General features: G+C 35.3%; 1 protein-coding gene across 7 annotated transcripts in view; it reads right to left on the bottom strand.

Annotated features, from left to right (window-relative positions):
• The window catches only part of LOC136039257 (CXXC-type zinc finger protein 1-like), a 53297-nt gene that overhangs the window by 1802 nt on the left and 40362 nt on the right, over nucleotides 1-11133 (bottom strand). For all 7 annotated transcript variants that reach the window (XM_065722821.1, XM_065722824.1, XM_065722822.1 and 4 more), the window contains 2 exons: nucleotides 6842-7373; nucleotides 1567-1700 (listed from right to left, as the gene is read on the bottom strand). In XM_065722821.1, coding sequence (XP_065578893.1) covers nucleotides 7056-7373 — 318 coding nt within the window. In that variant the 3' untranslated portion in view covers nucleotides 1567-1700; nucleotides 6842-7055. The remainder of the gene's footprint in view (nucleotides 1-1566; nucleotides 1701-6841; nucleotides 7374-11133) is intronic.

The raw sequence follows: 11133 nt of genomic DNA, 5'->3' as shown, positions 1-11133 counted from the left end.
CTGAAAATAAAAATAAAACATTTTTTTAAGGGAAAAGAACAACACAATTTTGCTAAATCTTAAAAAAGAGAAAATAATAAGTCATTTTAGATACTAGAGAGAAATCTATACAAACCTTGCACATGCGAGAATGTTAATATAAATCACGCATTTTAATGTAATCTGGCATATGGAATCCTCAAGTAAATGAAGAGAAAGCAAACCCTTTAGAAAGAAGACAAGAACAGACCAAATGATGCTAAGCTAGAAACATTTAAGCAGTACCGCTTAAATATTCTTAAATTAATTATCCGCAAATCTAAAACAGCATATTTTACAGAGAGATTTGTTGATTGCGGCAGAATTAAACAGTTCGTGGTAACGAACTATAGTAAAGAGCGACCCGGCTCAATAATAACCAAAACACTAAAAAATGGAATTTTGATACCAATAGTTATATCAAAAGAATTGCATTTTTATTCTGATTTTAAGTTCCATCAAGTTTAATATCACATTTTAGGAGGAGTTACATGGGAAGATCTTTCCATATTAGAATGTATAACAAGGGAAGAGAATTTCCTTGAATTAGCCCTAACATTTTTAGTATTATTTAAAAAACAATCAGAAAAAAAGGAAAAATTCCAGCTAGAAGTAAGGAGCAGCATTAAAACCTAAAACGAACAGAAATTATTACGTTTACAAGGGAGTTCGTCTCCTCCAATATACTTTGCTCCTTACGCTAAAGTATTTTAGTAATTTCTATTATTTATTTTATGGCCTTTGTGATTTAGGGGCCATTCTTAAAGAATTGGGACAATATTCAAGCTTTACTGTAAAGAGTGAGGTATTGACGAAGGCGCTTAACCCCTTATATATGTAATACAAACATTTAAATATATAAAATTTTTGCGTAAGTTAATTCTTAAGTTATGTATATTTATTACCAATAAAACCGTTGGTAAAAAAATTAAAGACTCTAGTTTCCTTTTTGAGTAACCAAAAATTGAAAGGCAGCTAGGCCTCCTCCCCCACCCCTTTTTTGTCAAAATTGTCCGATTTAAAATCATGAGAAATCTATTTAGCCTAACAAATTTAATATGCAAATTTTGTTTAATTATTCATATGCGGTGAGCCAAAAACATAACATGCATTAATTCAAAAACGTTCATAAACTAAATAAAAAACAAGTTTCTTATGTAAGGGGAAACATTCAGATTTAAAACGAACAGAAATTGTTCCATACATGAAAAGGCTTACCCCCTTCTAAACACCTCGCTCTTTACGCTAAAGTTTTTTATTGTTTTAAAAAGTAGAGTTGTGAGAATGAGCCAAGCTTTAGCGTGAAGTGTTGTTGCGATGAGTTGTTAATATTAGTAATAAGGAAATTAATCGGTAAATTTTTACATAACAAATTTTAAAGAACTTACCACTGCCTAAGGGCTAGATAAACTAGGAACTAGATAAAAAGGAACTGGGAGCTTTTTTTGATTCGAGTATATTACGCGAAAAACGTCCTTTCATAAGTGGATATTACATATTGTTGATTTTATACAAACTCAAAAAACTAGCATAATTTAGAAACCTTACCGTTGGTAATCTTGAGCAGTTTGTGGTTTTGTCAAAACGGATTAACCCAGGTAAAAGATTGAAAAGATTCACAAGATAATTTTGTTTGATTGTGGATGGAGCTTTTATCAATAGCTTACAGGAATGCTTGTCATCTGAAAAAGAGTGAAATAATATATCAAACGGCAAAAAAATGAAATAAGTAAATGAAATGCGCTAAGCAGTCTAAAAACAAAGCTGACTTGTGCTAAAATTTCGTTACTTGTCCCAGCTTCTAAGAACGATGCCTGAAACACAAAGGACGTTTAATTAGAAAAGAACGCTTTTTTAAAACTGCTTGAAACTTTACCGCAAAGAGCAAAGTATGGAATAGGGGGTCAACCCCTTCATATGGAGAATAATGTCTGTTGGTTTTGAGTTTTATGTTGCTCCTTATTTTCAGCTGAAAAAAAACTGTTCATGCATATTAAATTCGTTTTAGACTATACTGATCTAAGTGCAAACAGCCATTGTAGCATTGTAACATTTAGCCACGGCTGGTTTGAAGCTAAAAGTGAGATAATATTTTTTTTCAACTGGAAGTAATGAGTAGCATTAAAACTTAAAACGAACACAAACTATTATGTATATAAGGGGGTTCGTCTCATCCACACTACCTCGCTCTTTATGCTAAAGTATTTTTAGTAATTTCAACTACTTATTATATGGCCTTTTGTAATACCTTGGTCATTTGTAAAGATTTGAAACAAAATTGAAGCTTTAGTGTAAAGAGTGAGGTGTTGACGAGGGGGCGAACCCCCTCAGATACGTAATAAAAACATACGAATTTAGAAGTTCGTTACTTAGGTTATGTATATTCTTACTAATAAAACGTTTGTAAAATTAAAAGTTCTAGTTGCCTTTTTAAGTAATCAAAAAATTGGAGGGTAACTAGGCTGGAGGTGGGAAAATGTTGAAAAATGAATATAAACAATTCCCTCCTGAATTCTGTAATTTAGTGACATCAAAAAATGATTTGGTTGAAAAGTTATTTCCGAATACTCTAACCAATTATAAGAATCATAAATGGCTAAGTGAACGAGCGATTCTGGCAGCCAAGAACAAAGACGTCCACGAAATCAACAATATTATTCTGACCAAGATTCGAGACCAGGCAGTCATTGACAATTCAGTCGACACAGTTCAGGAATCAAATGAACCGGTTAACTATTAACTATCATAATTTTTAAATTCCCTGGATCTCCAGGGGATCTACAGGAGTACCAATAATACTGTTGCGAAATATTAGGCCGGAGAAGGGAAAATGTTGAAAAATGAATATAAACAAATTTCTGTTTTGAGTAAAAGTTTTGACTAGGAGTAGGCTATGTTTTGGTAAACGTTAAGAGCCCTGGCTCTTCAGAACAGTGCTGACAATCTAGAACAAACATAGAGGGTTAAATTTTTTGTTGACAACTTTTTTGTCAATTGATATTCCCCTTTAAGTATTCTTCAAAAGATTCAACATGATACCCAAATCAATTCTTCGGATATGCCCTTTGGACAATCTACCTATGCATGGTTTGTTTTGATTTAGTTCAAATTTCCCCTCAATATTCTGTCAAATTTTCACCTTCATATGTATAGACCTAATTTTACTAGCATCATGTGGTAGCATGGTAGTAGTGGGATCAGCAGTAGCAGTAATAGTGTATGATTATTAGTAGTAACAGCAGCATTAATAGCAGAAGTAACAGTTTAGCTACATTTTGCCTGTTGGTCAACTGAACATCCCAGTCATGATGCCCCTGAAGTTTCCTCTTGGTATGATAAGCTGTTAAAATTTTTTTAGTGATATGCCCATGTCAGCAATCTTTATACACATAGTATGTTTTGATTTAGGGAATAAACACCCCGCTCTTTACGCTAAAGTTTTTACTGTTTTAAAAAGCAGAGTTGAGAGAAAGAGTGTAAGAGTCGAGACTACGACATGTTCATGGTATCGAAATTCTGATAAAGTATTGAGGAAATGCTTAAACAGATTTTTGTATTCGACTAGAAGACTGGTTTGATGTTAATATTTGATATTTATACCTGATTGTTGTCTTTGATTGTAGCATTTATTAGTTTCATTTATTCTATTGTTTTTTTTTTCTTCCTTTGTAGTGTTAGTTTTTAGACATTTAGCAGTGAAATACTTGTAAAGGTTTAATCACTTAATAAAATCATCATCATCATCATGGTATCGAAAGAAGCCAATTTTGATGCGAAAATTTGCACACATGTTTTTTCCCATAGGAGGCTACTTATAGCGTAAAAAAGAAAAAAGTTTTAACCAATAACTAAAGACTCACCCAACTGCAAACGTGAAAAATCATTGTTAACTTTAGTGAGAAAAAGTTCTTCTTCCACCTTTTTTTTAAATCCTGGGGGGAGGCAAAAACTGCAAGCCAAATATTGGAAATGCTCCATTTGACTGATCTGTACCAGTTGGAAATCCTTCTAGTGGGAATGAAACTAAGCCACCAGCAGGAGACATCATAGAACCTGCTCTATTTGCCCCAAGTGATACTAAAACTCCTGATTGCGAGCCCATGCCTGCCGAACCATTAAGTCCTGCTGCACCCTCCACACCATCTGAAGTTTGTAACATTGAAGGATCCATTTATTGATAGTGTTTTTCTCAACAGACAGATTTGAACTAATTTAGCGTTAGAACCATAGATATGGAGCTAATTTTTTTTTTAATAGAATTGATAATTGGTTTCTTTGGTTATTAGGTCACATTATATCACTTAAGCTCATTAATTTTGTACATTTTTGGTCTGTATTGATGTTTATACGATTTATTCCTATTAAATCAGAGTTTCTTAGACATAAAGCCGTGATTACATGAACTTGAAAACATCGAGGTTCAAAATTGAAGTTGATATAGTCGAGGTTCAAAATTATTAACTACACAAAAGGACTGCGAATATTTACATTCAGATTGAGAAATTCATCATAATTGGCTTTTAAATCTTTGTTAGAATTCCCACTTTGGCTTTGCATTAGCTAAACATTACCTTTCTCTAGTTCCCCCAGGATATCGGTCGAACGGTTCCAAATAAGGAATTTTTCGTGTATATACTACTAAAAAGTGCTCACCGCAGCACCAAGCCATCTGGGGCCAACACATCTATGCAATCCTACATCGCAATCTATTCAAAGCATCCCTCTTTACACCCTCCGAGGAAGTTCCCATTAGAACCAAAGAAGAGTGCCCTTTCCTCAGTACCTTCTTCCTTACGCTAAAGTTTTATCTTTGTATTAATATTCTTTAAAACTGACTCCTGAAGCATAAGGGCCCTTTAGTTAAAGTCCCTTAGAATTGTTACTTCCCAGGATATCTCTCCCCATTGGTACCCCCTTACAATATCAACAACCATTAAATTCCGCGTTTGGAGACTTTTGTTAGCGTTTGAAAACATTCTTATATTCCCTCCTACCCTCAAAAAAACTCTGGTTACAACGCTGTGGATTATATATAAAATGTCTACCTCCTCCTTTTTGTCATCTCAAGCGTAGACCTAATTCTTTATTTATCGGATGGCTCAATGAGATCTGGGATGTTTCGACATTAAAGTGCACCCTATTTATAGCAAAAAAAGTTTTAACAAGAAACAAAGGGCTCACCAAGCTGCAGAAGTGAAAAATCATTGTTGACTTTTGTAAGAAAAAGTTCTTCTTTTCCCTCTTCTAATAAGTCTTGGGGGGACAAAAACTGCGAACCAAATCCTGGAAATGCTCCATTTAACGGATCTGTACCAGTTGGGAATCTTCCCGTAGGGAACGAAACCGAGACACCATCTGGAAACATCGCAGAACTTGCTCTATTTGTGCCAAGTGATTCTAAACTTCCTGTTTGCGAGCCCATGCTTGCTGAACCACCCTGCCCTGCAGCGTCCCCTGCACCATTTGAAGTTTCTAACATTGAAGGATCCATTTATTGATGGTGTTGCCCCAACAGACAAATTCAAACTGATTTAACTTTAAAGCTATATGTACAACTTTCATTGTTTGTTTAATAGAATTGGTAATTGGTTTCTTTGGTAATTAGGTCACTGAATTTTATCTTCTTGTTTAATAACAGGATGTCCCTTTATGACCATTAATTAAGCACAATGTTGGTCTTTTACTTAGGTTTATAAGATCCATTTTAACTTACTGAAGGGTGATCAGATCTTAATGAAATTTCATGTTCGGAAGGATATCGTCTCTTAGAGCCTTCATTTTAAATCCCGATGGGATCCCGTGACATTGGGGGGGACCTAAAATCTTTGATAACGCTTAGAGTGGAGGGATCTAGATGAAACTTGGTGGGAAAAATAAGCACAAGTCTTAGATAAGTGATTGACATAGCCGGTACAGATTTGCTCACTTGGTGGAGTTTGGGGGGGGAGGCTTATCTCTGAAAAATTAGAAAAATGAGTTATTTTTAACTTACGAAGGAGTGATCGGATCTTAGTGAAATTTGATGTTGGGAAGGATATCGTGTCTCAGAGCTCTTATTGTAAATCCTGACCGGATTCGGTGACATCTGGAGGAGTTTGGGGGGAGCCTAAAATCTTGAAAAACGCTTAGAGTGGAAGGACCAGGATGAAACATGGTTGGAAAAATAATCACAAGTCCTAGATAAGGGATTGACATAACCAGAACGGATCCGCTCTCTTTGGGGGAGTTGTGGGGATGGGCTATTTCTGAAAAATTTGAAATACGAGGTATTTTCAGCTTACGAAGAAGTGATGTGATCTTAATGAAATTTGATGTTTGGAAGGATATCGTGTCTCAGAGCACTTATTTGAAATCCAGACCGGATCCTGTGACGTTTGGGGGGGGGGGACCTAAAGTCTTGGAAAACGCTTAGAATGGAGGGATGGGGATGAAACTTGGTGGGAAAAATAAGCACAAGTCCCAGATACGTGATTGACATAGCCGGAACGGATCCGCTCTCTTTGGGGGAGTTGGGGGGAGGGTTAATTCTTAGAAATTAGAAAAAAATAGGTATTTTTAATTTACCAAGGAGTGATCGGATCTTAATGAAAGTTCATATTTCGAAGGAACTCGTGTACTCACAAGTACAAGAACCTAATAAGACGCGAAGGAATACGGACACAAGCTGTGTTAGATAGCCTTCTGTGCAATAATTCAAGTTTAACTGTAATATCAGAAACAAAAAAGTTTCTAATAAGAACTCGATTTTTCGTCCAAGGCAGAAGACATAACAAAAATCTAAAATAATTAATCCATTGATCTAAAATAATTGATAAAGCCAAACCTGAGGTAGGTAATGCCTGTGGGACCATTGGGACAGGCACAGTTGGTTGAAACACTGGTTTAGCGGGTATAGAAGCCGTCGCAGCTTGAGCAGCAGGCAAAAAGGTACTGGATCCAGAAGTTCCATATGCTGCCTGTTGCATGGCTTGAATGGACGGTGCTTTCGGAGAAGCAATAGGCGGTGGAGCTTGCTGAGAAGTAATTAACGGTGGAGCTTACTGAGAAACAATTGACGGAGTCGATGGACGCTGATTTCCATAAAGAGAGGGTTGAGCAGGAGCAACTTGCTGAGAAGGGAGTGACGTAATAGGCGTCGCATTAGTAGTACGTTGTTGTCCATAAGCAGGAGGCTGTGGGGCGATATTATGTTGAGGAGCGAATTTTGCAGTGGGCGCTATCTGCTGTCCATAAACAGAAGGCTTCGATGCCATAGGTTTGACATGTGTGGCTCCAACTCGTTTGGTAGTAGTTTTGATTGGCTGCCGCCGTCCAGTGGCATATTCAAGTCTACTTTTCAATTCCGGTACATCATTCTTCAAAGAAAAGAAAAGAACTTACAATAAGAAGGAAATACATTTTTTTTTATAGAAATCTATTGTTTGTATTAGATCTACGCATTTTTTTTAAATTTATAAAAGATCGAAGCTTGCAATAACGGATAGAGTTGCAGTGAACAAGAATAATAATTAACATAAATAATAGAAAGAATGAAATGAAATGGACGTCTTCATTATTTATGAAATGAACACAAAAATGAAAAAAAATAGTATATGTGTAATGTAATGCTTCCATCTAAAACTCAAAAGAGGGTATTCAATAAATACTGTATGAGTCGTAGTTTGTGTTCTAAAGTAGGGTAATAATAATAATAAAGCTTATCTAATTTCCTTCAGCAGCTCCATGACAATATCATCTAGAAATAGAGAGCGGGAGAGAGACGGAAAAAGGGAGAGAAGAGAAAGAGGGGAGAGGGGTAGACACCTAGGAAAATATTGTTCTCTCCGATTTGTTTTCTCTTGCAAGAAGCTTATCATGGTTTTGATCGTGCTGGTGATGAGGCATGGACTTCATTAAAAAGGATATAAAGCGGCGTTCAATTGCGTGTCTGGCTGGAATCCCATGTCGAGACACGTGCCTGGCCAGAAATCAATGTCTATTTTAATCATCCATGTTTACATTTTTAAATTGAAATTTAATTTTAGTTTTTTTATTCTTTTTTTATTAATCTTTTGTTCATTTCGAGCAAATATGCAACACCAAATATAATAGTGAAGCACGCTAAGGCAATTGTTTGGCTGGTCTCATCCATTATCTTAGTGACAGTAAAAACAGGATGCTAGCTACCACTGCAACCCGAATACAGGAAGCCTAGGAAAGAGTGGAAATAAGAACCCTCTGTGGATTTGGAAAGGTGCATTTGATAATGAGAAGAGAAAGCTAATATTGACAGTGAATATGTAGGGGATGTACATATACATACTCTCCTGTTCGTGAATGATGTAGCTTTAGTTGTAGATTAAGATAAGAAGTTATGGAAGTTGTTAAATTTATTACTGGAATATTTGTCAAGAATGAATCTTGAATCGGATGTTGGAAAAAGAGTAGTCTAGTTACGAGTGCCAGTGAAAGTGAGGTTGATCAATTTATTTTAGAAGGTTGAGAGATACAAATTCTGTAAAAATGGAGATTCCAGAAAAGCGACAAATTAGAAAGGTGTAGCTAGTTTACTGTAAGAGATGGTAAGGTGTAAACAGAAACGTTAACGGTTTTGTAGTTAGAGAAGATTTTGTAATTTCTTAGCGAAGAAGCTTTAGGCTAGTGAATATGGCTTGGTTCTGGGAACATACTATTTAAATCAGCTTATCTAAAAGCCGTTATAGATGAGTCAAAAAGTTCATGGTCTTACCAGGTAAGTAAGATTTTTAAGATTGTTCAGTGGAGGAAATATGGAATAATGGATTAAGTATGGATTATGAAGTAGCAAATATGGTAGGCAGTATTTTATGTTACCAAGAAGTAAAGGTTTTGCAGCATGAAAGAAGCCTCTCTGATTCCCTGTGACGCTACGTTCATAGATTAAATAAAAAAAAAAACATGTTTGTTTTAACTGAAAGTAAGAAGTGACATTAGAACTTAAAATGAACTGAAATAATTCCGCGTGTCCCCTTTTCAACGCCCCGCTCTTTACTCTAAAGTTTATACTGTTTTAAAAAGTAGAGTTGTGAAAAAGAGTCAAACTTAAGCATAAAGAGTGGAGCGTTGAGGATGGGACAGTCCCTTTCATATACGGAATAATTTACATTCGTTTTAAGTTTTAATGTCACTCCTTACTTTCAATTTACAAAGACTTGATTTATAGCGCAAAGAGGGGAGTGTTGAGGAGGAGACAGCCCCTTACATATCCCGAATGATTTCTGTTCGTTTTAAGTTTTAATGTCGCTTCTTACTTTCAGTTAAAAAAAAAACTTGATTTTTTTATTTAATTGAATAGTAACATCAATGTTTTGAAGAGTCTTGGAAAGAAGGGAATCTAGTTTTCAGAAAAAAATGCTTAGGTTATATCTCAGGAAAACCTGTTTCAAATAGTTCGTGGTAATGAACTGTAGTAAGGAGTGACTCAATAGTAACCGAAACTCTAAAAAAAAGAATCTTAATGCCAGTAGATACATAAAGAAAATTCAAATTTTGATTTTGATTTTAAATATATGAGTTTCATCAAGTTAGTCTTACTCATCACAAGAGCCTGATAAAATTTACATTGTTTTCAAAAAAAGGGGTAACACCCTATAAAAGTCATACAATATTAATAAAAATTACACCGTTAGATTCAGCGTGTCAGAAAACCCTACTGTAGAGATTTCAAACTTGTATCTAAATTAAATAAAAAAATAGTTTTTAACTGCAAGTAAGGAGCGACATTAAAACTTAAGACAAACAGAAATTATTCCGTATATGCGAGGGGTTGTCCCCTCCTCAACACGTCGTTCTTTACTCTAAAGTTTTTTACGCTCACTCTTTATGGTAAATTTTGACTCTTTCTCACAACTCTACTTTTTAAAACAGTATAAAACTTGAAATTTTAACGAAAATAACACCATCACATTCAGTGTATAAGAAAGCCCCACTGTATAAGTTTCAAGCTCCTATCCACAAAAATGGGGAGCTTCGTATTTTTTGCCAGATGACTGATCACGGGTGCATGTTAATTATTTGTTGTTTTTTTTTTCTTTTTCCCAGGGGTAATAGTGTCGACCCAGTGTTCCTAGAGTGTCGCAAGAGGGCTCATTTTAACGGAAATTAAATGTTTTTGTGTCCTTTTTAAGTGACTAAAAAAATTGGAGGGCAGCTAGGCCCCCTCCCCCACTCATTTTTTGCCCAAAGTCAACGGATCAAAATTTTGAGATGGTAATTGTGTTTAGCATAGTCAAAGAACATAATAGCTATGTCTTTGTGACGACTTACTCCCCCAGAGTCCCTGGAGAAGGGGCTTCAAGTTACACATTTGACCAGTGTTTACACACAGTATTGGTTATTGGGCATTTTACAGACGTTTTCAGGGGGATTTGTTTGGTTGGGGGGAGAGGTTAAGGAGAGGAAGCTACGTGGAAGGATATTTCCTTGGAGTAATTTGTCATTGGGTGAAAGGAATTCCATCAAGGGGGCGTAGGATTTTATAGCATTATTTAAAAAAACAATAAAAATATAAATATGAAAAAGTTTATTCAACTGAAAGTAAGGAGCAGCATTAAAACTAAAAAGAAACAGAAATTGTTACGCACAGGAAGGGTTCATCTCCTCCTAAATACCTCGCTCTTTACGCTAAAGTACTTTTAATAATTTTAACAATTTGTTCTACGGCCTTTGTTATTCTGGGGTCATTCTTAAAGAATTGGGACAAAATTTAAGCTTTAGTATTAAGAGCAAGGTATTAACCAGGGGACAAACTCCCTCATATACGTAATAAAAATATACGAATATAGAAGTTCGTTACTCAAGTTAATTTTTAAGGTAGCCTACGTATATTTTTTCTAATAAGAACGTTTGTAAAAAATTGAAAGTTCTAGTTGCCTTTTTAAGTAACCAAAAAACTGGAGGGCGACTAGGCCTCCTCTCCCACCTTTTTTTCTCAATATCCTCCGATCCAAAATAAGATAAAGCCATTTAGCCAAAAAAAAAACACAAATAAAATTTGCAAGTTTTGTTTTCAAACAGTCCATGGTAACGAACTCTGGTAAGGAGTGACCCGGCTCAATAGTAATCGAAACTCTAAAAAATGGAATTTTGATACCAATA

This window comes from Artemia franciscana, chromosome 19 (genome assembly GCF_032884065.1).
Source record: "Artemia franciscana chromosome 19, ASM3288406v1, whole genome shotgun sequence".
Lineage (NCBI taxonomy): Eukaryota > Metazoa > Arthropoda > Branchiopoda > Anostraca > Artemiidae > Artemia > Artemia franciscana.
This window is presented reverse-complemented; position numbering and strand designations above follow the sequence as displayed.